The following is a 27,638-nucleotide window of genomic DNA, read 5'->3' on the forward strand; positions in this document are numbered from 1 at the left end:
TTAGCCTCTCCGGCACTCTGCGTGAAATTGCAAAGTAACTGTGGAGACCGCTGTGTTTTGTCGGGGGCCAAAAGGTGCCCCTGCTTGGAAATAAGCCACACAGAATCCCCATTATTACTCTGCTCATAGTCATAGCAGCCAGGCTAGGCGACCGTCACATGCTAACTCCCCTCTAAATCCGCTGCTGTGGAGGAATGCTCATTGTGGAAAACCGAGCAGGAGAACGGCTCCAGTGTGTCCCGTTTCCTGAAGAGTTGTTTATTCATGACTTGTGGAAGGAAGTATGGTAGCAAGTTGCGCAAAGATAGTTTGAAATGGATACTGCAATTCTGCTTTTAGTTGGTTCACATCTGTGTTTAAAATGCAATATTATTTAAACAAAATGACAATTGAAGTCATATGTAATACAGTTTTAAAGAATAGGAACCAGGTTAAAAGTCATTATTTAATCAATCTTTGGGTGATGGGAGAACTGGTGTGTTGTGTTAAAGCTGTTAACACTATATTAAGTTATAATATATTTAAAGGCATGAAAGTAAATATTTCGATTTTTGACATGTTGTTATTCAAATAACGCCCATTTGGAAATGTGCTTTGATTTTGTGGTGAGTTGGTACAGTAGTTTTATTTTTATATATATAATTGTTAACCTATAACCATCTGCCACTTTTTGCAACTGGAAACCTCCATAGGTTCTTCCTCCACCAGAAATGATGCCAAAACAAACATAATGCCCATTCATCTTCACTCGGTCACATGTGTTTTAGTTTAGTTATCCTGAAAAGCTCCTTTGAAAGATTGCATGTGTGCCCGTAGAAATGTGAGCAGCTGTGAAACCACCCTTTGGTTGAGGAACATTTCTGAAACATTCTGCCAGCTATTTCACTTTGAGCCCGCTGATAAAACCTGGCTGCATGTTTCCCCGGCCGTAGATTTCAAAAGGTGCCAGGTCATGTGTGGTCAGCGCTGGTTTGCTCTAACTCCACATATTTCATCCACAAGTGTTCCAATATCAGAGCTGCAGTGTGTGTGGCTAGTTTGACTGTATGTGAAGACCGCCTGCCGGTTTCACTGTGTATCTGTGTTGTATTTCAAGTACAGGCAACAGATACACATTAAGTACACAGTAGTATGATGAGATGACAATACCGGCCCATACACAAAATGAAATAATTATAATATGAATTACATAAAGAAAGACAAAACAGATAGGATGACTTCAGCATTTCGTATAAAACACACGAGATATGCAGATACATATTTCTTCTTTAGATCTAACTTTGGTCCCATTTCTTGTGGCAATATTTTTTCAAAAAGAAATTGGCTTTCGCAATACATTTTTTAAAGAAAGCTTATATTAAGATATCTTTTGATTTAGCTTTAAAAATAAGCATTTTACCAAACAGAAAAAGTATATTTATAAACTGACGTATTCACATGTCCTTCTTGTTAATGGAACCTTTTAACAACACAACTTTATTTGCTTTTATTTCCCTTTTAGCTTTATCTGTTTGTCATCTTGCAATTTACTTATTTATCTAAATAGTTCTCACCGGAATAAGCCGTATTTAATTTCATCTTAATGTACAATATTTAATTATACATTATTTTCTTGTATCATATTCTGTGTTCGTGTAGACTTCTTGCACTATTTTTTATTTGTGTTTTATATATGTTGCATCGTTGGAGGAGCTCGCGTCTTAAGATTTCTATTGTCATTTCTACAATTACATTAAAACCTTTGAATCTTGAATTGAATTAAAATGATCGAGATCGGGACCATTATTTTATGCCAGTTACTTTCTGGAAATCAGAGCTCATGCTGTTTGTGTGTTGCTTTCCTTTGATTCTTAACAACTTGAACTCCAAGCAAACGTGTACATGAGAGTAAATGAACTGAACACGGAGGTCTCTCCTTCGCTCTGAAGGTCATGTAAGGATGTTTTTGATATCCCCGTCCTGCCTTCTCATTATTCCTTCTCAACACCCCCTGCTCACATCAAAAGCGTTATCAAGCAGCGTGCTTTTTGTACAGGACTTATCTATGGCCAGCTCCCCACCTTCACCTCCACCACATCAAACGGGCAGAGTTACCCAGAGGCCTTTGTGCTGCTTCAGGTGGTGAGTGTAATGAGTGACTGTGCAGGTGAGGCTGCAGGAATGTGTGACCGCGAGCCTTTGAACCTCAGAGCTGGGCGCCGTCGGTGATGCAGCTGGGGAGGCAGTGGGTGAGGGTGATTGTATGAAAAAGAAGTGTGTGTAAATAGTTGATATTCTCCACTGTAAACATATTATTTTGTGGTGTCGTGTTGCTGTTATAATTACTGGGATTGCCACGAGTTGGTGTAAAGATAGTAATCCAAGTCTTTCCTTCGCACTTTCACTTGTTGCCATGTTGATGCTTGCATGAAATGTCAGTCTCTGGTTTTTATGTAATTTAGAATATTTAAGTATCAGACTGCAGGAGACTGAACCGCTGTCTGCTCATATTTCCTTGTCTTATGCATCCTATAACCTGACATGTGTGCAGGGTTGCAAATAATGATTGTTTTACTCATCACTGAGATACCAATCATGTCCTCTAATAATTGTTTATGGTACAAATGTCCGTAAATGGTCTAAAGAAATGCTCCTCACAAGTTCCCAGCGCCAATTTCCAGATCTCTGAATATGAACTTTTGTTCAGCAGATACAGTTTGATTTACTCGTTAAATGTTCTCTCTTCTCCCCACAGGGACCTGCGGAGTAACATGATCAGTCGCATTGAGCCTGGAGCTTTCCTCGGACTGCCGGCACTTAAAAGGCTGTGAGTAGTGGTGGAGCTGTGTCTTTAATGTGGTGCCTGTGCTCTACATTCACACATGTGGCCCCTGGGATGTCACTGGGGTGTTCTTTTAATATTGCAACCAAATGAGCTGTAAATCACGGTTTTCAAAGTGAGTGCTTGCTTTAATTATTTGCCATGTAAGAATAGAGGCTTATGAATAGTGTGAGTGAAGATTATATTATTTACATTTTGTGCCATTTTCCTCCGATTCAGTCACACTTTACATCACATAATGACACGTTGAATTAAGTGTGTGGCTGTATTTGTCATTATTACATTTATTCTGGCGTCTCTCAGCGTTCACACAATCCTATATCGTGTTCAAAGCAGCTGTTGCTTTGTGTCCATCAATGCAACGAGCTGTGTGTCTTCTAACTGGAGTGTATCCAGTGTCCATAAGGGAGCCGGGTCCAGCAGCGGTCTATTTTCTATTTGCTGCTGCTTGTTGCCTCTGGGCCGCTGCCAGGGACCACTGCACGAGGCCCTCCATACTTTCACACACCACAGGAGGAGAAGCAGGCGGACATGTAAAGCTGTGTGTCTATGAATGTCATGTGACGGTGATTCTGACATGCGCTGTCCTTCTGGGACGTGGGTGTGTAAGAGTGGCAGGTCAGAGTGTTTCAGTTGTGTGTTTTTCATTCTGTGTGTGTGTGTGCATGAGAGAGAGTGAGAGCGCAGCATGAATTGGAATCACCCGACAGCTCCCGGCGGCTGCCAACACAAACTGAGCCTGGCTGCTGCTGCTGTGGAGCAACGAGAGCTAGACAAGAAGGCGGTCAGCCACCCCCCCCCCCCCCCCCATCCTCCTCACTGCATACTCAGGCCTGCCTATATGTCTTCTGCATATTAAGCTTTCCATAAAGACTTTCCTCCTCACCACAGACTGATCTGTAGCCTCACATGGACGACGTTTGTTCCAGTTTGGTTTTCGCCTCAGGCTAACAAAGTTGAATTGGCCCCTCTGCCCGCCTCGGTTAATTTCAAAGGGTGGTTGTCGCTCACCGGAGTGAAAAGGAGGGAGAAAAGAGGAGACAAGTGAAGGATGAGGTCGTGCTGCTGGACCATGGGAATGTCAACACTGGAGCCAGACATCAAAGCTTGGCATCCGCCGTTACACATCGCACCAATGCTCGCCAGATTTGGAAACCGGGAGTTGAGCTAATTATCAGAAAGGAGGTTCTTGTGGTTACATTTACTAAGGTTGGGATTCTCTAGAAGGTTCCATGATACGATATAATTACTGTAGGATGTTTGCGTTTAAACATTCTGAGAGTATTGGGATATCATATATTTATAAATGTTGCAATATATTACCTTTTCTTTAAACAGCTAATGATGCCAATAGACTCCCAATTAGCTAATTAGCTGCCAATTGCGTAAACAAAAGCAAAACGTAGCGCCATCTAGTGGACTAAAAAAGCCCTTTCTTACTAAAAAGTTGGAGTTTTTTATTTCTAATTAGTAGTTTATATAATACAAAATGGATACATGGCATTGCTAGAATATCAAAAACATCGTGATAATATGCTGTATTGATTTCCCCCCCCCCCGTACCTAACATTAACTTTAAGCACACTCTTCCCTACGTTTCTTTTTGTCCCTATCTTTCTATCTTTGACTCTAGCCGGTGTTTGATTTCCCTGCCCCCCCCACCCCCCCTTAGTGTGGCCTAATTAGATGTCTTCTCAATTCAAGACGTGCCATTTGGAGCGGCTTTTCCTCATGTGTTCAAAGGGCAGTGCTATTTAAAGAGAAGGTGGCAGAAGTAGAAGAAAGAGATAAGTTCAACACATCAAAAACATTTCAGACCAAACACTCGGATATTAACTTTTGCACAATGTTGCGTTTAAATTGAAATGTTTAAATCTTTTATTTTAGTGAAAATAACTCACTAAAAGAGAGTAATAACAGTAGTCTCCCCCTTGTCTTCAGTCCCTGGTTGTAACTCTAGAAGTTGAGTCCAGGTGATAAAGAGAGATGAAAGTCTGCCTTCAGCCCCCCCCCCCGCCCTGGTTTATCCTTCCCCTGACACACAATGCCTGCACAAAATGGCAAGCCTGTAAAAGAAGCCTTTTTCTCTTTCCTTCCAAGTGGAACTAATAACCTCACACAGTAAAATCCCCAGCTGGTACCTGAAGCACCAACACCAACAATTACAGAAACGCTCAGATGTTAGCGTATGCCTGACAGACATTTTCCAGGTTTGTGTGGGGATCACATTCCTCCAGCACCCCAGGACACTGTTCAGCTGGTGCGCTGAGGTAATGTCTTCTCCCAGGCTCTTGTTTCTTCACAATGATTGGATCACTCACAGGAGAATATGTGAAGCTGCGCTGACTTTGAACCTTTGAGTTGCTGTGACCGGTTTCTTTAGATGTTATCTGGGAAGACAAAGAGCCCCTTTCCTTCTTGTTCTGCATACGCCAGGGGTGTCCACACCGTTTTCACTGAGGGCCACATACAGAAAAACATACAAAGGGCTGGGCCCCTCACTAGAGGTGAGGGATACTGCCTCGTAGGTTAAATTATAATTCAGCAAAATCAATCAAATGTAGGTAAATGATGCTTTTCTACTTAAATATGATTCAAGAAACATCACAGCTCTCCATAGGGTTTCAGTTGCAGCTCATCCCTTAATACGGAAGCCTCGGATAGCTATAAGAAGGGGAACTATGAAGGGTCTATTTAAAGCTTGTTATGGAAATACATTTGTTAGAACATGTTCTCAGCTCTAATTGACTGAATGTCTTTGAATAGTGGGCTTATTAACATATGAAAACAACTGTGTAATATAGAATCACATATATGTTTAAGAAGTACAATATAAGACAAACACGAGTTTCAGGTGGGGGGGGGGCCATACTGTTATACTTTAAGAATTTGCTGAGGGCCACTTAGAAATGGACAACGGGCAGCATTTGGCCCCCGGGCCGTAGTTTGGACACCCCTGGTATAAGCATCGTCTTCCAGACTTTCCCACATGTTAAGGTGTATGTGCTTCAGCGAGCGGTGTGCTCACGTTTCCAGGAGCCCGCAGTGAACGTTTCCCCTCTGCAGATCCTTCGCATTGAGTGTAATTCACAGCGGCAGGATCAGTGTTTTCCGTGTTCGCTCCCGGACTCGCCTTTGATTCCTCCTGAAAGGCGTCAGCATTCTCAGACACTTCCACCTGATGTTTGCCGGAGACATCGTGTCAGATCACATCCACAAGGAGAAACACACACTTTTTTGTCTCTGACGCTTTTGGCGTTAATCAAAGGCGATTAATCCTCTGCCTCAGATGTGTAGGTTTCCCCCGGAGGCGCACACAGACGCGTTATCTGAAATCACCTTGAACGTTGTTAACCTGTCAGCTGAAGATTTGGGCTCTTTGCCTCAGCCTGTCCCCGTTTCACTTTTTTTTTCTCCTCAAAAAACCCTGCTACGCTTTAACTCTGCAACGTCATTATTTCTCTGTTTATCCATTCTTCTCATATGGCTTATCTTGTTGGTAAACATTCCCCGCCTTTTACTCATAGATGGCGTTTCAAACAAGTGTAGCTGTCATCTTGTGTTTATGCTGAACAGTGGAACTTTGTTTGCCGTGTGCTACAGGGACTTGTCTAACAACAGCATCGGCTGTCTCAACGTGGACATCTTCAAGGGCCTCACCAATCTGATCAGACTGTAAGTCCACAGTATTGCTATGAATATATTAGTGTGTGCTAAAACATTTATATAACCATGTCTTTGTCATCAACCTGGATAAACAATCTCTATGTTCTTGCAGAAACCTTTCAGGGAACATCTTTTCCTCCTTGGCTCAGGGGACCTTTGACAGCTTGGCGTCTCTGAAGTCACTGTAAGTATAACATGAGTGAAGATGCATCGATAAACCATCGATTGAAACTGTCTGGATGTCAGCTGGTCATATTTTCATTTGCTTGCCAGTCAAATTAACACACGGGCTGTGTTCCCAATAGAAATGTTGCACCCGTTTCCTTCTGGCAACGTTAAACATGTCGATTGGATTTGTTTATTTCCAGTAACGGTGGACTTTTTTTAATTTTGAGATTTGTTGTTTGTTGTTAATTAAATAATAAGTATTAAAGGCATTAAATATGGCAGCAAGATGGAGGTTTTCCATCAGGCAGAACGCTGAGGGTCTTTTAACTGTGTGTGTGTGTGTGTGTGTGTGTGTGTGTGTGTGTGTGTGTGTGTGTGTGTGTGTGTGTGTGTGTGTGTGTGTGTGTGTGTGTGTGTGTGTGTGTGTGTGTGTGTGTGTGTGTGTGTGTGTGTGTGTGTGTGTGTGTGTGTGTGTGTGTGTGTGTGTGTGTGTGTGTGTGTGTGTGTGTGTGTGTGTGTGTGTGTGTGTGTGTGTGTGTGTGTGTGTGTGTGTGTGTGTGTGTGTGTGTGTGTGTGTGTGTGTGTGTGTGTGTGTGTGTGTGTGTGTGTGTGTGTGTGTGTGTGTGTGTCCACAGGGAGTTCCAGACGCCGTTCCTGCTGTGTGACTGCAACCTGACGTGGCTGCTGCGCTGGATCAGAGACAGGAACATGGTGGTGAAGAACACAAAGTGCTCCTTCCCTCAGTCTCTGCAGGGCCAGCTCATCACCTCCATCAAGCCCGAGCTGCTCACCTGTGGTAGACACACACACACACACACACACACACACACACACAGATTTGACCCAGCTGAAAGATGTCATCCTAAAATAGCAGCAGGTTTAACACTCTGATACTGAGCCATTCGTCATTCCAGGGACACTCTCTGATGTGTCTTTTGTCCCGTCTCAGACGTTTTGAAATGTTGAAATAAGTCATGTTGAGTTGTGACACAGATTGTGGTGTCAAACGGTGGCCTGCCTCTTTAATTTCTCTATTTTGGTATCAGAGAGGCTGCTGGTGTTGGGGGAGCGGGGGCTTGTGCCGTGACAGGAGATAGGAGAAGGGCCGGGCCAGTGTTTGTACTTGCTCATATCTTATCTGTGAGGCCGTCATTACGGTGAGAGATTATGAAATACAGGGAACCGGTTTAGCAGGAGCCGTGGCCTCACATAAATGAAAGATTACCCAGAATTCAAGGCACTGTTTTGTTTTTGACACTAAAAGGAGAGTATGTGCAGAGCAGGGTTATTATGGTAAACTAAAACTGGGCTTGTGTAAGCATGAAAGAAGACCCAAGTTGACTACCATGCTATCAGAGATATACAACCTGGCCCTAACACAAATCTAACTAGCACTAACTATATATGGAACTAAAACTTAATGATAACATTAAACTAATGTAAAACAAGCAAACACATTGGAAATATTCTTTGGAGCATTGAATGAAAAAACAAGGAAGCTGGACACCAATCTGGGTCGGCATGGTAAACTGATACGTGTGCCGGCTACAAACATGGCCACAGTAAAAACAGGCACCACGTGAGATTAGGAAAGATGTCACAGCTGTTACTATCCGCCTGGCGTGTCCTAAAAAAACACCTGCCTAATATGAGATTCTCATGCACAACATGTACAAAGTCTACTGTTTGAATATGTATGTATATATTAATCGAGAGGAACTGGATCAAATGTTACAAATCAAATCTATTTGAACCTGAAGGGGAATGGAATAAAAAATACTTTGAGCCAACTAACTTAGCTTTTGATGAATGAAGCCCTGAATCTTTTTCTAACTTGACTCTTATTCTCTCCTGGGTTCCCCAGACGCCCCCCTGGAGCTGCCCTCCTTCCAGCTGACCCCCTCCCAGCGCCAGGTGGTGTTCCAGGGGGACAGCCTCCCCTTCCAGTGCCAGGCGTCCTTCGTGGCCGAGGACATGCAGGTGCTGTGGTACCAGAACGGCCGCATGGTCAAACAAGACGCCGCGCAGGGCATCTTCATCGAGAAGCACATGGTGCAGAACTGCTCTCTCATCGCCAGGTACGGCAGCGTCTGTAGTCTCAGGCATTTTGCGAGGAAATGGGACAAAATGGTTATCTCAAATGTTTCTAATGTCTTGTTTCCCCTCAGTGCGTTGACCATCTCCAACATCCAGCCGGGGTTCACTGGGAACTGGGAGTGCCGGGTCAAGACGAGCAGAGGCAACACCACCAGGACGGTCCACATCGTGGTGCTGGAGAGTTCTGCAGAGTACTGCGCTCCTGAACGCATCTCCAACAACAAGGGAGAGTTCAAGTGAGTTTCCCCCGACATGGAGTATACAACAAGCAGAACAGAGCGACTGACTTATACTTAAGTTTGTTGGATACATTCAAATCTGAGGATATTTGTTCTAAATGAGACAATTAAAAGAGGCATTGTTACTGAGTTTAAGCTGGTCAAGTAATTAGAACGTTTTTATTGTGAACATACAATTTAATTACAATTTTCTTTCAAAAAGAGGAACACAATGTTTTTGAGTATGCTTAGAAAAGTCAGCCGTTTAAAAAGGGTTAGAGTGCATCTGCTATAAGAAATATGTTGCTTTTAACACGCAGGCATCAATGTGTGTTTGTCAGTTAATCTAAAATGAAAATGCAATCTAAACTGGTAAATATGCAGTATAACTTTTTTAGATAGCTCTGTGGCGCCCCCCTGTGGTAAAACAGACTTTACTTCAGGGCTTGAGCCATAATGAGCACATGACTGTTGATGTTATTACACAAAGTCAGTAAAACATAGGGACGCTTCATATACAGGTTGATGGAACATATTTTGCTCTTTACCCTGCAGGTGGCCTCGCACTCTGGCGGGGATCAGAGCGTACCTGCCCTGCAACAGACTGCCGTCGAACGCCGGAACGTACTCGGGCAGCTCGGGTGAGGAGCAGAAAGCGTGGAGATACTGCGACCACAAAGGGCTGTGGACGGAGGAAGACTACTCCCGCTGCCAGTTCCAGAAGGACGTCACCAGATTTCTGTTCGTCATCAACCAGGTCTGTGTCTGAGAAACTGTTGTGTTCTGCTCTGTAACCTCATTCACCGTATCCTCTTTCCCCAAATACAACAGTTTTGATCCAAATGAATTCACTCGATTCAACAGTTCAAATAATCTACAAAGCATAACATTCAGAATCTGGTTTACATGCTTTTTTTTACTTTAAAATATAATCAAATCTTTAAAGAAACTTGCTGTAATCCATCCTGATAGGGTTAACTTTTACTAACAGACAAACTATCTCCCTCTGCCTTCCTGCAAGAAGGCTCCACAACAGTAGAACTGCAAACAAATCTATTATTCAGAATCCAGTAAGTTGGCATTTATCTTTATGTTGTTGTTTTCTATTTCTTAACTATACATCTTTAAAACATATTTAATAATTATATTAAAATAACATATCTTCCTTCCACAAAACAACGTTTTTTAGGAATATCTTAAGAATCAACAATAGGGCAAACTAATCTATTCTCTATCTATTAGGGGTGTTGAAAATAATCGTTTCTACGATGCATTGCGATGCGGACGTGGACGATTCGGTCTCGACGCAGTGACGGAAGATAATTGGTTATAGAGTAGTAACGTTGCTTCCTGGTTTTCCGGCCGCGGCTTTACTATAACGTTTTTTCTGTCACTTTAATATCAAATCGGTCGGTGACGCAGAGATCAGGGAACATACGTGACAGCGGCACCGAACACGGAGCAGTCTGCTTTATCCACCAACACAAGAACACCAGTCCAGAACCCACAGCAGAAAGACCCGCTCTGAATCACGCGATAAATCCCTGTCACACTCCGTGTCGCAGCGACACGGAGTGTGACAGGGATTTATGTTTTTCAAAAATAATCGCGTTACAATCATGTCAGGTTTTTGGTGGATTTCATTAAGTCTTGGATTGCAGAGTATGAATGTCCTCTAGCAATTTTCAGACGATATATACGTGTGTAAAGTTTGTGAAGGCAGGAGGAAAAAAGCTTCCGCGATCACCGTCTCCTCTCCGTTCCTCCAAACCCCGCCCTCTCCCTGAAAATAATGAGTGACAGGCTGATAGTGACCCGATAGAAACTTTATTATTCACTTAATCACTGAGATATAATGAAGCTAACTTAATCTCATACATTCATGGGATTTATGTAACAGTGAGACAGAGAATGTAAGTGTGCACCCACATGCAGTATTTTTGTTTGTATATGCTATTGTAAATACTTCTGTTGTCTGCTGAGTTCAGACTCAAGTCCTGTGTGTGATGCCACATTCAGGACATTCAGTGTCCTTTTCTTAACAGAAGACTGTTGCTAGAAGCTGCAGCTAGACTGCAGAAGCATTAGCTTTTTGTTTTTGAGGATGGAACAACTTCACACACAGATATAGGGAGGCTAGACCGATACAATTCATTTATTTTGGTTTATAAATTAATGTCAAGACATTTATGTTATTGATTTCTGAAGCACTTTCTAAATAATAAAAAGAGAGTTCATATGTATTTACTGCATGTATGCATTGATGAAAAATAAGCCATGTGCAGTAATATAGAAAATTGAGGATGCAACGCATTGGTATGAATCGTGATGCACCGTGATGCACCGGGATATCGAACCGAATCGAATCGTTGACAGGATAATCGTAATCGAATCGTGAGACCAGTGAAGATGCACAGCCCTACTATCCATCCAGTCCATTTGTTTGTTTTTATTTTAAAAAGTTTCTCATCGTTTCTGTTTGTCCCTTTTTTTCTAACGGAGATGATTAGTTATTTGATCGTGAACTCTCCCTCTCTGTGTCTTGTTTCCAGATGCCTCTGAATGAGAGCAACGTGGTTGCCCGGGCTCGCCGCCTGCTCGTCTACACCGTCGAGGCCGCCAACTTCTCCGACAAGATGGACATCATCTTCGTGGCGGACATGATCGAGAAGTTTGGCAAGTTTGTGGAGAAGTTTAAAGATGTAAGTGCTGCTCTTAACTCTTTTCTTTTTTTCATGAGCTTATGTTTGCATAAGAATGCGAAGCCTGTCCTTGATCAAACATAAATAGATGAATGCTCAGCAGCTGTTTCTTATCATGTTTAATGAGAGGTGTTGTCACGACTTGGGCACAGCTGTAGGCTGGCAAAGGAACAGTTTTCAAAGTGAAGCACTAAAAAGCAGTTAAAAGTTTAGTTTGTCGCTTCTATGCTTAAAATGTGTTTCTAATCGTCACCGAGCGAGTCAAGTAACCCTTAAGTCAACACAGCATGTTTTATGGCCGTTTGATACAAACAAGATGCTGAACATGTTCGAATCTTATGTCTTTTAGAAAAGCTGCTGCTGAAGGAAACATTTAAAAACACAACCTTACAAAGCAGGTCCATGTTAAGCACAGGAGCTATTTTAAATGACGACAATACTAATTTGGATATGGTACGACTCATAAATGACATTTCACGTCAACAACCAATGTTCATTCCCTCAAATGCTTCCCTCTCTCAGCTGGGTGAGGTGATGATCAGCATGGCCTCCAACCTGATGCTGGCTGATGAGCGCGTGCTGTGGATGGCTCAGCGTGAAGCCTCTGCGTGTTCTCGCATCATCGCCTGCCTGCAGAAGATCGCCGTCTACCGCCTGGCCACGGCACAGGCCTTCTCCCTGGTTAGTCCTAATACCTGCCTTTAGCTTTAGAAGGACACATGAGCACGACCCCTAAACTGTGTCTTTGGATCAGTCTCTCTTTGTAGTCTTTTTATGCATTTTCTTTATCTTTTGTATCTCTTTCCAGTATGTCTGTGTTTCACTTTTCTTTGCTTTGTGATCCTTTGCATGTCCATATGTTTGTTTCTTTGTAGTCAGTGTCTCATTGTAGTCAAAACTGCAGCTACAAATCCTGTTTAATGAGGAAGAAGAGAGGCGATCTGTCTTTAAATGAAATGTTATTTGGCTTCAGTATGCTGTGCAGCTGTATTCTGAAGGGAAAAGTGTATATATATATCTGGTCGGCAGATACTCAATATTAAAGACTTTGCCTGCATTGTGCAATTTAAGTAGGACCTGTATGTCATGTTGCACTATTAAAATGTTGTTGTAAAATCCTTAGTCAAATGTTGTTGTTGTCCTTCCAGACCTCCCCCAACATCGCGCTGGAGGCTCACGCTGTCAGGGCGGCCGACTGGAACGGGATGACCTGCATGTTGTTCCAGAGGCCGAGCCCGGAGCGCTCGCCGGGGGGGGATCGCCAGCTCACCTTCAAATGCAACACCACCAGCTCCTTCTCCAGCATCCTGCACAAGGTCAGCTCCACTCTAAAGGAAACCCTCTGATGTTCAACATAACAAGTAAGAATCTAACCGTTTCATGTGTGTTGTCCCTGTAGAGCACCATAGTGGAGGCCTCCCTGCAGCTTCCTCAGGCCCTCTTCACCCCCGCTGCGCTCCCCGGGCACCCTGAGGACACCGTCTACAAGCTCCACCTCCTGGCCTTCCGCAACGGCAAGTTCTTCCCCTCCACCAGCAACTCCTCCCAGCTAGCTGACGGGGGGAAGAGGAGGAGTGTGGCCACCCCCGTCATCATGGCCAAGATTGGTGAGTAATCCGACTAGTAATTCAAATCCTTTTTCCCACAGCACACGACAACTTGACATCAGTTATCTTTGCATCAGGTCTGATTACTCTGCCTGTTTCCCATCAGACGGCATGTCCCTGCGCGTCCTGAGGTCTCCCGTGAACATCACCCTGCGGCGGTTTGCCCGCGGCTCAGACGCCGTGTCCGCCTGCTGGAACTTCAGCCTGGTGGGGGGGCAAGGAGGGTGGCGGAGCGACGGCTGCCGCATCCTGGATCATCACGACAACTTCACCACCATATCCTGCAACTCTCTGGGAAACTACGCCCTGCTGATGGTGGGTTGCAAGTCCGTGCATCAGCATTGGACAGTTGGTAGTTGTCTTTTAAGCATTATAATATAACCTGTAGTGACTTGGAGTGCTAATATTACCTAAACCTGAGGATGTATCCCCCCCTCTGTCATGCAGGACCTCAGCAGTGTGGAGTTTTTCTCTCCCAGCATCCGGCCCCTGCACCCTGTCATCTACGCCACGACCATCATACTCCTGATCTGCCTGCTCACCATTACCATCAGCTACATCTACCATCACAGGTGAGACCTCATCGTGTGTGTCTGTCATGCATTGGTTGTCCTTTATATTGGAACCCTGCAGGATTTGGCTTTGGAGAGATTTTCTGCTACCATTTTAATCATTTACCGATGCACGAGACGGATGCATTTTAACTTCTCATTGGTTGTCATTATTCAGATGATTGTAAAAGATATTGTCTACATGAACAGGTGTCACATCCGTAATAAAGAAATGTTTTGTTTCTCTGACCCCAGGTCTGTCCGTGTGAGCCGCAAGTTTTGGCACATGCTGGTCAACCTCTGCTTCCACATCTGCCTCACCTACGGGGTCTTTGTCGGGGGAATAAATCAGACGCGTTATGCAAGCGTGTGCCAGGCAGTGAGTATACTCCTCTAACACAAAAAAGAACAAGTGCTTTTGTTGTTTTGCCCGTGGCTAAGTTCACTCTGCTCATAGAAAAAGTTGTGGAAACTCAGTAAAAGACGCATCAAAGGGTACAGGAGATAGTTTCCATGTCCGGGGGTGATCCCTTATGGTGCGAAACACATCACTTATTCAGTGTTCATTGCACCAAGTACCTGATGAAAGATTTTTGCAGTGAACGTTTTGTTTATTTGTGTAATCCCCTCTGGCATACAGATATCTCACAAATAGACTTTTCAGCTCAGGCTGGTAATGACACGCTCAATAGGAAATAGCTCAATGATAATCGTGCCATTTAAAATACTGATGCACTGCCCAGCATTCTTATTTGTATTGGGGAAATGTAACTACAGCTGCATTCTGACAATGGAGAATAATTGCTTTTATCTCCATTAAATCTTGTGTTTATATTCATGCCCTGTTTTCTAGGTTGGGATCTTGCTGCACTACTCCACTCTGGCCACCGCTCTGTGGGTGGGGGTGACGGCACGCAACATTTACAAACAGGTGACCCGAAAGGCCAAGCGCTACGAAGAGCTGGACGAACCTCCACCACCACCACGGCCGATGCTGAGGTACGAGACATTACAGATAGGTGGACAGAGTTAACACATGGGTTTTATTTTAACTTGGATGAGATTACTCCCAATGTCAGCCTTTACTAACCATTGAAATGCATTTGGTGCTGAAAGATTTTGTAAAAGTGCAGACACTTTAATGCTGAACTGTAAGATATCTAGTTGTTAGTCCGAGCTTCACTCTCCACTTCTAACCTTCTGTTAGAAAAGAAGTCAACAAACCAGAGTTTAAAAAAACCTAAGTTGTGCCATCTGTTTCTTTTGTGATATATAAAGTGAATATATATTTAGCATAATCATATATATAATGCTGCTATGACACCTGCATTTCCCTACATTTATTAAAATGGCTTGTCTTTTTTTAGCTGATCTTAAAAGCAGACATTTTAAACAGAATGCCTCAAAAATAATGCTTTTTATTTAACAGGGAAGATGCACTCATCAGGAGAAGCAGCTGTGTCTTATTGTGAAATTACATTTTAGGTTTCCTCACTCAGAATCAGAATACCTTTGTTAGTCCCACAGAGGGGACATTTCCATTGTTCCAGCAGAAAAGAGCCAAAGACAGCTTAATGATACCTAAGAAGCATGCATACAAAAGTATTAAAGATAAGACAAATTATAATAAATATTAAAAAACAAAGTGGTCCTGTTTGTTGGTGAATCTGCCACACGGTGTCAGTGTAGAGACTACTATGTCCAGTAAAGCTGTCGTCCTCCAAACACAAAGACTAACGAACCAATCTCTCTGCTCTCTAATAGGTTCTACTTAATCGGCGGAGGGATACCCATCATTGTCTGTGGAATCACTGCAGCAGCAAACATCAAGAACTACGGCAGCCGGACCAATGCCCAATAGTAAGTAGTCCCTGTATGAAAAGCAATTAAAGATCCTTCATGTTTGTGCTCCTGCGATGTTTCCCGGCCCAGGAGATGTTTTACACTCATCAGGAGGATCTGGCTTTAGTTATCGACCGGCCAGGCCGCGTTGCTTTGGTAAATAATGGATATTTTTATAAGGGTATGAAAAGTTTATTCCCTGATGTTCTGATTATGGAGGCCTATTAATGGTAATGTGCATCCACGCATCAACAACTGCAGCGAGTTTACAGCGCTCCTACAGAAGCAGCTGTTTACAGAAGAGACATGTGCAGCCCTATCTGTCGCAAGTCTTTGGAGTTTAAGTCATTCCTTTCAATTAAGACAAATCCAGCCTGGGTTATTACATGTAATGCAGAACACCACGCAAACGATTTTCAAAGCGCTTGAGAAGTAAATAATGATGGTGGCAGATTTAAGATGAGGAGATGTGGTATTGTTTTAATGAGCACTGTCGGCAAGTTTACTTTTAAGAGCTGCTGTATAACATTTAATAACTATTAAAAAATAGAGTACACACTTCCCTAAAGGCCTGCGGTGTCAGTTGGGATGTCATTTTTCCAACTTTGGTGTGTTCATGTGTAAACAACATGGACACAAAACACATTTGTTGGAGTGTTTTAAACAACATTTTGATATCTCAGTTTCTCTGTTCTGACTTTACGGTTTCCCAATCAGGAACTCGTTGCAGCACAAATGCCCTTATGTTTTGTTAAGAGAAGTAAACCAATTGCGCCGCCACATTATTTGAATCGGCTCCAAACATTGAATAGGTCAAGGTTCCTTGGCACATACTACAACCTTCCACCAAGTTCCACATACAACTCTCAGAGTATCAAACGCCACACCTCTTCTCTTGCTGTAAATGAAAGGTCTGATTGTCCGTCTCCTCTCTAGTTGCTGGATGGCCTGGGAGCCCAGTATCGGGGCTTTTTACGGCCCTGTGGGATTCATCATCTTCGTGGACTGCATGTACTTCCTCAGCATCCTCCTGCAGCTGCGCCGCCACCCTGAGCGCCGCTACGAGTTCAAGGAGCTGACGGACGAGCAGCAGCACCTGGCTCTAGTCCACAGCGAGGGGGGGGGCGATGCTCCCAGCAGCCACTGCCACCCCCTCACTCTGCAGCTGCAGCCTGAGGGGTCCTCCTCTGTGGGCTCCGCTCCACACTCGGTGTCGCTGTCGGCGCTGGAGAACGAGCACACCTTCGCCGCTCAGCTGATGGGGGCAGTGGGGGCGCTGGGGCTGTACGCCGCCCTCTGGGTGTTCGGGGCCATGGCCGTCTCGCAGGAGCACCCCTTCGACTTGGCCTTCACCTGCCTCTACGGGGTGGCTGCGTTGGCTCTGGGGGCCTTCATGGTGGCCCATCACTGTGTCAACAGACAGGATATGAGGCGCTACTGGTCCCAGGCCTGTTGCTCGGGGAGACGGGCCTACTCTGCCCAGGAGGACGTGCTCCTGCCTCAGCCGGGCGTAGCCATGACGTCGACAGCAGGGTCAGCGAGCAAAGCAGACGGGGAGTCGACGCGGTGCGGCCAGAGCAGCGCAGACTCTTCTTACACCAATAAAAGCGGCCCCAGCGTGCGTAACTCCGCCCACGGCAGCAAGCTGACCAATCTGCACGCAGAGGCGGCGCAGTGTAAGACCACCTCGGCACCGGTGACCGCCAACGGTGCAGCTGTTTTAGACAACAGCCTGACGGAACATTCTATAGACAATGAAATAAAAATGCACGTGGCTCCGCTGGAGGTGCAGTTCCGCCCGATGAACAACATCAACAATCCGGCGGCGCTTCCCAACGGACACGTGGGCCGGCATCACAAAAACAGAGCGCGGGCACACAGGGCCAGCCGGCTGACGGTGCTGCGGGAGTACGCCTACGACGTGCCCACCAGCGTGGAGGGCAGCGTGCAGAGCGCCAATCACAGGCGCCACCATCATTACGACGTAGCGGCGCGCAACAGTCGCCGCGCGGCCTACATGGCGTACAGGGAGCGCCACCAGAGCCAGCAGCAGCACGACAGCAGCGACAGCGCCAGCCTGCCGCGCCGCCTGCGCCAGGCAGACAAGGGAGGGGGCGGCGCGCTGGGGAACGGGACGGTGGTGACGGTGGAGAAGGAGCAGGTCGCTGCTGATGCTGATGCTGCTGCGGGGTCCGACGCCAGTAAAGACTCTGACCCTGTCCCGCAGCCCGACACTGAACTAGAGACACAGCCCAAATCTTACGGGCTGAACCTCATCACTCAGAACGGTGGAACAGTCAAAGAAAACGGACAGCTTGTGCCTTTACTAACCACAGAGAGTGCAGCCAGTATAAAGACCGGCCTGTGGAAACATGAAACTACTGTGTAGCGACAGTTTCCGTACCCAAAGACTGCATCGCCTTTAAACTGTGAAATGCTTTTGTTTTTTTCTATTGTACATTTATTTTATCAAATCATTACTGCCACTGAACTATCTCTGTAGATATGTTTTTTTTGTAAATGGTCTATTTTTATAACTTTAATCCAAACCTTGTTGTGCCATTCTAAGAGTTGTGTAATTGAAACTGCATACCCTTACCCCCGGGGATTTATTTTCCATTTAATAGTTTGCCCCAACAATAATAAAACAAAAGTGTTGTACACCTAATTGAACGTTTGTGTTCCTGTGAACTCCTCTCTCTGCAGCCGGTGCAATGGTGAGCTTTTCTTTCCAATAATTACTCGTGCTGACAGAATATGACAAGCTGGTAATTGGGTTTCTCGCTGACCTTCAGGTGGCCTCAGCCCCCCCCCTCCCCCTTTAATTGCAGCTGGCTTCAGGCATAGAGGTGCATCTCCTGACTGCTGGCAGACTGGATGAGTGCAGTACGTCCTGAACTCCCGCTGACTCGATGCCCGTGGTGTGATTGACAGCTGACTTGCAAAGCAGCCGCCAGGAGAAGACAGAATAATGAGAGGAGTGCAGCTTGTTCCCTTCACCTCCCCCCCCTTCCTACACAGTCCCAGGCAGAGAGCTTATAACTGACACAAAGTATGGTGTTTATGCTGAGTATTTATATTATAGAATAACTTGAATGTATCTGACATGGTGGTTGTCTGACAGTAAATGTGTTCTCTGCTTCCAATGCTTTAAGAGTACAGCAAGGGGGATATGTGACGATAAATTCCAACGCCTCTTCTATATAGCAGCAAGACACAGACTTAAAGATCGTTTTTTGTCTCACTTAAGTTGCTTCTTGTCTCTTGTGGTCGTTTGGCCCCTCTCATAGTCCTTGTGAGTCTCATTTGCAGCTGTTTTGCATTTGTTTGTAGTTCTCTTTGCTAAAGCATCCATGTTGTGGTGAAAGGAGTAGGCTACTCACCACAATTAACTTCAATACAACTATAAACGTTCGTGCTTTCCAACATTAGTCGGGCTAAGGACGACGGGATAAATCTGAAGGGTCAACAGTCTTTGGGGGAGTGTACAATTATTTTCAGAAAGTCAATGTCACACTGTTTGATTGAAAACCCTTTCCAATGCTTTAATATTATTATTCAATAAGGCAATCACTTCTTATTAAAAGTGATATTCATGTCTTCTCACAGCATGCCACCAACTCTTTTAAGGTTGTGCTGCGAAATGTTCCCGCTATTCTCCACATGGTGGGGTAGGTAAGTTTGAGAAACCGGGTGCGCGTTCGTGTGTGTTGGAGGAGGGGTTCTGTAAGGAAGTGGCAGATTTTTTCCGGTTGTGTATTTTCAAATTCTAGCGCACTCGAGCCGACTAGAGCTGGGTTGCGTTCCAATAGTCCATTTAGCTTAGGAACCTTCCTAACCAAGTGAAATGACCCGGAAGTTCCTCAGTGGCAGCCATGTTAAGTGCCGTTCCAATTCTCCAAATGAAAAGAAAGGTTTCAAACTTCCTTTATAACCTCCTTTAGTTTAGGAACCACTGGACCTCCCTTGACGAAAGGAGAAGCGAAAATGCTGCCCCACAATGCCTTGCAGCCGCAGCATTTGCCGTCACTCAACAGTCGGCCGTTCACGGAAACAACCGATTATGACCGAGAAATTATATCATGAAAGTTACGGTGCTTATTAAGCATTTTAAAACATAGGTGGTAAGGTGCCAAAGTGCTTTGTTTTGAACGTTCATCAGTATTATAATCAAAAAGAGAAATATGAACGTTAGTTTTTACTGAAATGATCAAATAAAGTCAACATTTCACAGTCTTCACTGAGCTGTGTGGGGTTTGTTCAACTTAAAAGATGTTTGAATGGTGATATACACAGTGATAGATGTTAAGGACTAACGTTTATAATAAATACATTTGTATTGATTTTAAGCTATTTGCATACAATCATACGTGTTGGGATCATTTGTATTAATGTGGACCGGAGGGAGAGGGTGACGAGCATAAGTTTCACTTTCCTTTTTTATTTCAATTCCAACTTTGATCATGAAGAATATGTTCTCTGTTGTCCACGTTCATAAAGCAAAGCAGCAGCATCAGAGCACGGTGCAGAGTCTCTAGATGAGTTTACAGAAGTCCCTCGTTCTTATTATACATCCATGTTGTAGTCCGCTGTATAGAAAACTGTAGTTTCCCCACAGCAGCAGACGCACATTCATGACGTCCGCTGTCGCATCTTAAACACGTCGGATAGTGAAAGTGCATTCGGAGGCCCAATCCCAAACCACTCCCTCGACCCTACCCCTCCGTGATGGAGTGAACTCCGTCTGTAGCCACACTCGCAGCTCAACGAGGCTCCCTCCTGTCAGATGGAGGGAGTAAATACAGCAGCAAGCTTTGGGACGGCCTCCCCTCTCTCCGGAAGAAACAGGAAATGCATGTAACTGTATGTAACAACGGTTTCAAATCAGCATCTCTTAGACAAAAAGTTTAAATGAATAACTCAAATAAAACTCCAAACATCTTTCATTGTGTTTCAAAGCTCTTTTAGTTTTAAACCTGATGTTTATAAGCTTTTTTTTTTTGATTTTTTTGATTTTGATATACTTTATTAATCCCCGTGGGGAAATTGTTTCTCTGCATTTGACCCATCCTAGTGTTAGGAGCAGTGGGCAGCCATTTTGAACAGCGCCCGGGGAGCAGTGTAGGGAACGGTGCCTTGCTCAGGGACACCTCGGTAGCACTTGGTCTTGCCGGGACTTGAACTGGTGACCTTCCAATTGCCAAGCCAAGTCCCTATCGACTTCGCCACCACCGCCCCCCAAGCTTCTTAGTTTTTGCAACGGTCTGTAAATATACACAACTTTATAATAAAATGCACACATTTACCTTTTTCTAGACTAAACACAGGTATGATCCTAAGTTAAAAACATATGAGGTTATCATGAGGTTGTTAACATCGCAATTTATCAGTGGATGTTTGCTGGAACTACTTGTAAACAGCGTGTTTCCTGACGGACACACACAGCGTGACTCCGGTCAGGTAGAGACCGGTCTCGAGTCAGCACCGCTGCAGACTCGCTGTTTGAGGGCTTGATAACCCACTCCCCCTCCACACTCGTTGCTTTGGAACAGCCCTCAATATGGCGGACCCTCCGCGTGAACGCGCAAACGGAGGGGTAGGGTGTAGGGGTAGGGTGTAGGGGGCGGTTTGGGAATGGGCCGGATTCTCTAAAGTACCACAGTCTCTTCTCCTAAATCCTTTTGAATTCTCCTATCCACTATCCCTTAACCCCGTGACGTTTCACTCAGAGGTCAAGGAATAGGAGATAGGGTTAGAATTTAGGAGCTGATTTTTGGATTATCGGAACGCAACCCTGGTTTCTCCAAAATTACCTACCCCACCTTTAAGAACTCATCAGTATTGAACGCCTGCTGATCACTCCCATAGCAGAGGAAGCACAGCTCAGATTGTTCATGTATGGCATATTAATAAAGCAAAGATATTGCCCAGCCAACTTGGATGTGACAAATTATAATAAGACTTCTGAATTATGTAGAGAGCAGTTATGCCGTGATTCGTCGCAGCCTCGCACATTTCCTCCAGGCATGAAAGAGTGATCTTCAAATAATTGCCAAGGTTCTTTAACACTGCCGTCGGTTATAGAGTTCATCTTCGGCTGTCAGCGAGGAGGGAATGACAATGGCGATGTTTGGGGGGAAAGCTCATTAAAGCACTGATAGCATCTCTGATTTAAGATCACAGGGACACCTTGGGCGGAAATCCATAATAAATTAAGATAAAACAAATGGAGTCATTAAGATATTTTCTTAGTCTCATTCAGAAGTCTTATAGGGTCAGGTGCCAGAAATAGCACATCAGAGTATCCTAATTGTAAACAGTCTATTTTCAGGAACAGCGATGACTCGTCTTTTCCAGCCAGTTTCCACTTAGTGCGCTGTGGAGTGTATCTGAGCTGCATGCGTGCCTCACCAGGAAGACGACCAGCAGCAGACAGCTGATGTCTGTTTACATTTCAGCTGCTCGTCCCCCGGCAGCAGCATCTGCCTCTGCTGTGGAAACCTGCCTCTGCAATGAAGATTGATTCTTTTCAGAGAGTGAAGCCATCTGATTGTAATTAGCTGGCTGTGGCTGTCCAGGGGAGCCACAAATACTTCTACTGGAGTCTGATCATCTACCCGAAAACCCTCTGAGGCCGGTATAGGCCTACAGATTAAATCAATAATTAGCACAGGGTTTGTGATGATCGCTGCCGCTGTCCAACAGCTGTCTGCTGAGATAACGGCTGAATTTATGTTGTTGTTTTCTTTGAGCAGATATTTGGAAATCATCAGTATTTAAATTGTGTTTAAGCGAAGGTCAGGGCTTTTTGTAAGTGTTTGCATTTGAGCACTTAGTCATTCAACTCACACTTAATTACACATCATACCACCTTATCTAAGACACATGTATGATTGCGTCACATTACATCCATACAATTATTAGTTGCTAGTTTTTTTTTCATCATGAATATTTCATACTTGCACATCATTTCCTCAAAAATAGCTGATTCACTGTCTGCAACGCCAACTTGGTTTTCTGCTGATAATCCAAAACAGGAGTAGACATTTCCCTGTCCATGTTATTTATGGTTGAAGTGGGAAGAGTGACTAAAATTAATAATGAAGGAAGATTATTTTAATGAGAAACTGTGCTATTTAGCTGGTGTTTTCAGGAAGTGAACTTACTGTTTATTCAACAGATAAAGGTGTGAGAAGAAGCTGGCTATAAGCGCCATTTTAAATATTCTGCCAGTCAACAATTTAAGAATAAAACTCCACATATCATCCTGTCAAATCACAATGCAAATTCCATTTCCCACCTCATGATTGAGTCTTCTCCTGGCACAGTAGTTCTCATACCCCTGGAATGTGTGGGATGAACATATTATATTAAGTCCCTAACTTTGTGTTAAAATCAATTGAAGTGACAGAATTCCAATATATACGGTGCTTCTCATTAATCACAATGCAGAGTCCTTGTGTGCAAACCAAAATATATCATGATTCAACTTTGGGCACCATCAGAGAGCAGGGCAGACATAGATGCAAGAGTTCTCGAGGGAGGGGGCTTCTGCTGCTTCAATGTCATTAAAGCAGTTTGAATGTGTGGACTCATAGTCCAAAAGGAACAAATCAGACAACCTCTTCTTTAATTACATTTATAGATGACTCAAATAATCAAATACAAGTGGTCAAATGTGTTGCTGTTTTGAACTTTTTATCTTAAAGGTCCCCTATTATACTCTTTCTCAACAATATATTATAAGTCTCAGATATATATACAAAACATGTCTTTAAAGTGTTTGGCTCGAAATACAAAACAGATTATGCATTGTAGCATCCCATGAACCCCTCTGTTTCAGCCCTGTTCCAAAAGTGCTGATTCTGTGTCTGTAGCTTTAAATGCTAATGAGCTGCTGGCCACGCCCCTCTGAGAGATGATTGGTTTAAAAAAACAAAACACAATGATGCTCTTGGAGGAGATTCATGTGATAAGGTAGGCGGGTGTTACCTTGGTTGGTTATTGGATAATGGTTGCACCATCAAAAAACATTGTGACATCATAAAGTTGCCAACATCTGATCAGCTCATTTTCAGACAGGTTTTTATATAAATGGATTTGGGACAAAAAGAGAGAGAATCTCTCGTCCGGAAACTTTCAGAATGTCTTAAAAACCGAGGGGACACATGTATAAAAGGCATGGAAAAGTGGATTTTGCATAATAGGGGACCTTTAATTGTTCTCTAAATTCTTACTATAATTATGAGGGGAAATTAGGTTCTTAATGCCATTTTTTTACAGATTATATTTTCGGCGTCACACATACTGACATTGCCCTCTAATGATGACATCAAGCCCTCTGTGTTGGTGGACCTGTGCTCTCATTAATGGCCTCACTCTGCCATCCATCTACCTGCCAGACAGTGTCGGAGCTCATTTTGGCCCCATCTTTCTGTCCAGGTGCTCTGTTATTTATAGCCGCCTCAAAAACAGCATCACTCATTGTTCATGGTGACAGATTAAGACAGTGTCCCTCTCGCTCACACACACACTCGGATATTAAAGTTTGTCCCCATGATTACATTTGTCTTGTGGACATGCTGTAGGGATTGTAATGATGCTTTACTGTACGTGCGGATCCGAAGAGATTTCCAAATATTGAACAGAGACATTTTCAAAGACTTATTTGTGTTAATGAGGAGGGGATCTTTAATGATCACAACATGAGAGTTGGCTAGCTTAGCGTAACAACTAGCACATAACTGCGTAATCATGTTTGTTGGATTACACAAATCAAATATAATGTATTAATTCCAAGGTTTCTAGCGTACTCCAAAGCAGATGTTGTAGTTGCACTAAGCAAGGTTAGCTGTTGCTGGCCATGCATTTAAAGAGATAATCTTAAATCTATGTTGATCTTCCCATCAAGCTAACATAGCTTAGTATAGGCTATGCTAATGTTAGCAAACCTTATATTGCTCTGTTCACTGAGCAAACTTTATTGCTCCTCATTACTTGTACTACTGTAACACAATAGCACTTATTGTGAGCATTTACTAAAGTAAAGTAGTCTTACTTAAACAATCTTAAAACACATTTTTAAAGATGAAACACTTTGAATAAAAAGACAATGCATGAGGCAAACTGCAGTTATATGCAGCTTTCAACACATGTATCATTGAGTTCTTAAAGCTCCTGTTTTCTATAATACATCTTCTGAAATCCCCGATTTCAGGAAACTGGAACATGTAACACTCGGTTTATTCTTTGCTTTTAATTTGCTGCATGCAATTCATTTATATTCTACACTGTGGTTTGAAGTAGTTGCACATCAAAACTGTTCAGGGAAGAAGAAGGTGTTTTTGAGAAGTGTCAGCAGTTTCTCATAACACTATGGCCTTCTGTTTGATGATTTGTCATAAGCTGTCTGTGGTGTTCACATGTGTGTTTTACAGAGACAGAAAACTCTACCCTTTGTGGTATTCTTGAGATAGTTGAACAATCCTTTGTGTTGTTCAAATCGTTAGACAGTTGTCTAAAGCAGATCTTATTGGACGATGAAAAAGCACTGTTGTTTCAGACACAAGACTCTCCATTCCAGGATCAGCAGGCTCAGGAACAGCTTCCTATTTTTTTTTACTACACTTTGTCAGATGTTGGTGTGATGCTAAACTAAATTGTATTGAAACACTCTCTGTAATTAAATAGTCTGATCTATATAGTTTGTTTTCACAGAACATTACACTGTGACAGTTCTAAGAGCATGTTACAATATACTATGACATCTACATAAATGATGTAGATCTGAGACATGCTCTAGTCTAATATGACAATTTGTTCAAATTTTGTGTACAGTCTTCACTAATATGTTCAACTATTAGATGTTTTAATAAAGTATAATGCGACTTTTTTTTTGCTTTTTTTCAACATGTCTTTTTTTATGTTCTTTCCACAAGCTAGCTATATATTGTTTGCATATGTTGGACATACTATACTATGTTGTGTTTCTGCATATTTGCAACATAGTATGCTATTTTTTTTAATTGAAGTATGCATATATATTTTAAAGTTATGGCACAAGACACATTACCAGTACGTATGCGCGCTCCCGCCTATACCCGTGTGCACGAGCCGCATACAAGTCTCTCTCTCTCTCTCTCTCTCTCTCTCTCTCTCTCTCTCTCTCTCTCTCTCTCTCTCTCTCTCTCTCTCTCTCACTCACTCACTCAAACTTTAGAGTGATGATCAACAACTAGCAGGCTGTCAGGCCAGGTGCCGCTCACACTGAAACTCGCCTCTTTCCACTGAAGGAAGTCCAGCTCCGGAGACACTATGGATTCAAAGAGAGTGGACACCATCTCTGGCCGGGTGGATGCTGCTGCTTCTCCACCTGGTAGGACAGTGGTCGCATGTGTTCATTTGTTGCTGTTTTGCCGCTGTTCGGGCTTGCATGGAGAGAACGTCAAGCCAAACTCCTTCCATACAAATCACAATGAAGTGTTGCCTTTCTTAGCGGTCAAACACAGGTACCTGGTAAATTGCAACTTCACATATGTGTGATTTTAGGAACAATCCTTAATTCGGCTTGGTAATATCGCCTAAACATTTGATTAAAGTAGCGGTTTCACTACTTCTTAAATGTTAGCGTTAAGGCTAACTTTAACTTGACCTAGTAGCTTCATTACTTCGCACTATTCACTATACAAACAAAGACTGAGGATGGTGTTTGCTTTCTATTTAATTCAGTTAAAGAAATGTACATTAAATGTAAATGATTGAAGGTTGATGATGACTATTACCGCTCATTTCCTTTGAAGATGGACTTTTTGGGCGTTATTACATTGAGGTTTATTGTAATGGAGTTTGGCTTGATGTTCTTGTTTTTCCAAAGTTGAGTTTGCATGCTGACCATAGACATATAGACTTTTGCCTTCTCTTGAAAATATAATGGTTGATGTCCTTTTTTGGGCGTCTTTTGTCAATGTGTCAGGGTAGCAGCGACTTTTCTTCATTTCTGTTTATGCTGGATATTTGTCCCTGCAGGGCATCACCATTTTCCCAAAGTTGTGTATGGTTATGTAATCCATGGTCAAATATATATATAGTTATTGTTCTACTGCATCTGTAGCTTACAATTAGTATGCAGGAGAGTTTGGATTCCCCATGTGGCAATTTAATTTAAATTGGCACATGGGCATCAGGGGGGAAAACACCATAATAGATGGAGCAGCATAAATCCTCTCATGCCCCCTACACACTTCTTGGCTGGACTCCAGGATAATATTTGTTGACACACCTAATTGGCTCCTCATTATCCTTCGTTAAGGATAGGAGTCGTACCTTCTGGATTTCCCTTCAATTGTGTCGGGATTTAGATGTCCTGTTTCCCATGGCGTGAGAATGGGAAACGACTGTGGGTAGCTGCTCAAATAACAGCTTTTTGAATTATACAACGTGTACCAGTTTAGGATAAAATGCAGACAAATGCACCTAAACAAGCTGAATAATCCAGATTATTATATTATATTACCAGAAGTTTTTTTTTAATTCTGACAGGTTTGATGTTTTCACGAGTTTGCCTCCAGTGTCTCTTACTTGATGTTATTGGCACTCCTGACCATTTTTCTCATCGTCATGTGGTTAGATGGTCAGTATGGTGGTCTATCTGTTCACTGCTTTTGTGCAGTGGAACCAAATCAAGTTATTTTCCAAACTATTCATTCTTTTATCCTTCCTCACTCTCTAAAACCCCCACCACTTAGTTCCCAGTGGGCTCCTACATCATGATCCCTCCCAGAGGAAGCTTACAATGTAACGATCGTCCACAGAAAGGCCACAGCCACCCAGCCGTGAGTTGATCCTCCCCAGAGCTGCTTCTCTCTGCTGTGATTCCTTGCATCACTGCTTTGGAGAGCTCTCGCAGATCACTATTGCATCTTGTGTTGTTGCGTGCCTGCGGCGCCCCCCCCCAGACATATCTCTCC

The 27,638-nt window shown here is 43.5% G+C and overlaps 2 protein-coding genes across 2 annotated transcripts in view; both read left to right on the forward strand.

Moving 5' to 3' along the window:
• Positions 1 to 18,340, forward strand: part of adgra3 (adhesion G protein-coupled receptor A3) — a 31,566-nt gene extending 13,226 nt beyond the window's left edge. Inside the window, exons 3-19 of the mRNA XM_034105998.1 lie at positions 2,735 to 2,806; positions 6,425 to 6,496; positions 6,600 to 6,671; positions 7,291 to 7,451; positions 8,520 to 8,733; positions 8,824 to 8,988; positions 9,526 to 9,727; positions 11,523 to 11,672; positions 12,195 to 12,353; positions 12,821 to 12,988; positions 13,072 to 13,279; positions 13,386 to 13,594; positions 13,727 to 13,851; positions 14,086 to 14,209; positions 14,684 to 14,829; positions 15,595 to 15,690; positions 16,609 to 18,340. Of these exons, the coding sequence (XP_033961889.1) occupies positions 2,735 to 2,806; positions 6,425 to 6,496; positions 6,600 to 6,671; positions 7,291 to 7,451; positions 8,520 to 8,733; positions 8,824 to 8,988; positions 9,526 to 9,727; positions 11,523 to 11,672; positions 12,195 to 12,353; positions 12,821 to 12,988; positions 13,072 to 13,279; positions 13,386 to 13,594; positions 13,727 to 13,851; positions 14,086 to 14,209; positions 14,684 to 14,829; positions 15,595 to 15,690; positions 16,609 to 18,061 (3,796 nt within the window). The 3' untranslated portion in view covers positions 18,062 to 18,340. The remainder of the gene's footprint in view (positions 1 to 2,734; positions 2,807 to 6,424; positions 6,497 to 6,599; positions 6,672 to 7,290; positions 7,452 to 8,519; positions 8,734 to 8,823; positions 8,989 to 9,525; positions 9,728 to 11,522; positions 11,673 to 12,194; positions 12,354 to 12,820; positions 12,989 to 13,071; positions 13,280 to 13,385; positions 13,595 to 13,726; positions 13,852 to 14,085; positions 14,210 to 14,683; positions 14,830 to 15,594; positions 15,691 to 16,608) is intronic.
• A 7,566-nt stretch (positions 18,341 to 25,906) lies between these two features.
• Positions 25,907 to 27,638, forward strand: part of kcnip4a (potassium voltage-gated channel interacting protein 4a) — a 165,309-nt gene continuing 163,577 nt past the window's right edge. The window contains exon 1 of the mRNA XM_034106611.1: positions 25,907 to 26,047. Coding sequence (XP_033962502.1) covers positions 25,987 to 26,047 — 61 coding nt within the window. The 5' untranslated portion in view covers positions 25,907 to 25,986. The remainder of the gene's footprint in view (positions 26,048 to 27,638) is intronic.

The sequence above is a fragment of the Pseudochaenichthys georgianus genome, chromosome 18 (genome assembly GCF_902827115.2).
Source record: "Pseudochaenichthys georgianus chromosome 18, fPseGeo1.2, whole genome shotgun sequence".
Taxonomy (NCBI): domain Eukaryota; kingdom Metazoa; phylum Chordata; class Actinopteri; order Perciformes; family Channichthyidae; genus Pseudochaenichthys; species Pseudochaenichthys georgianus.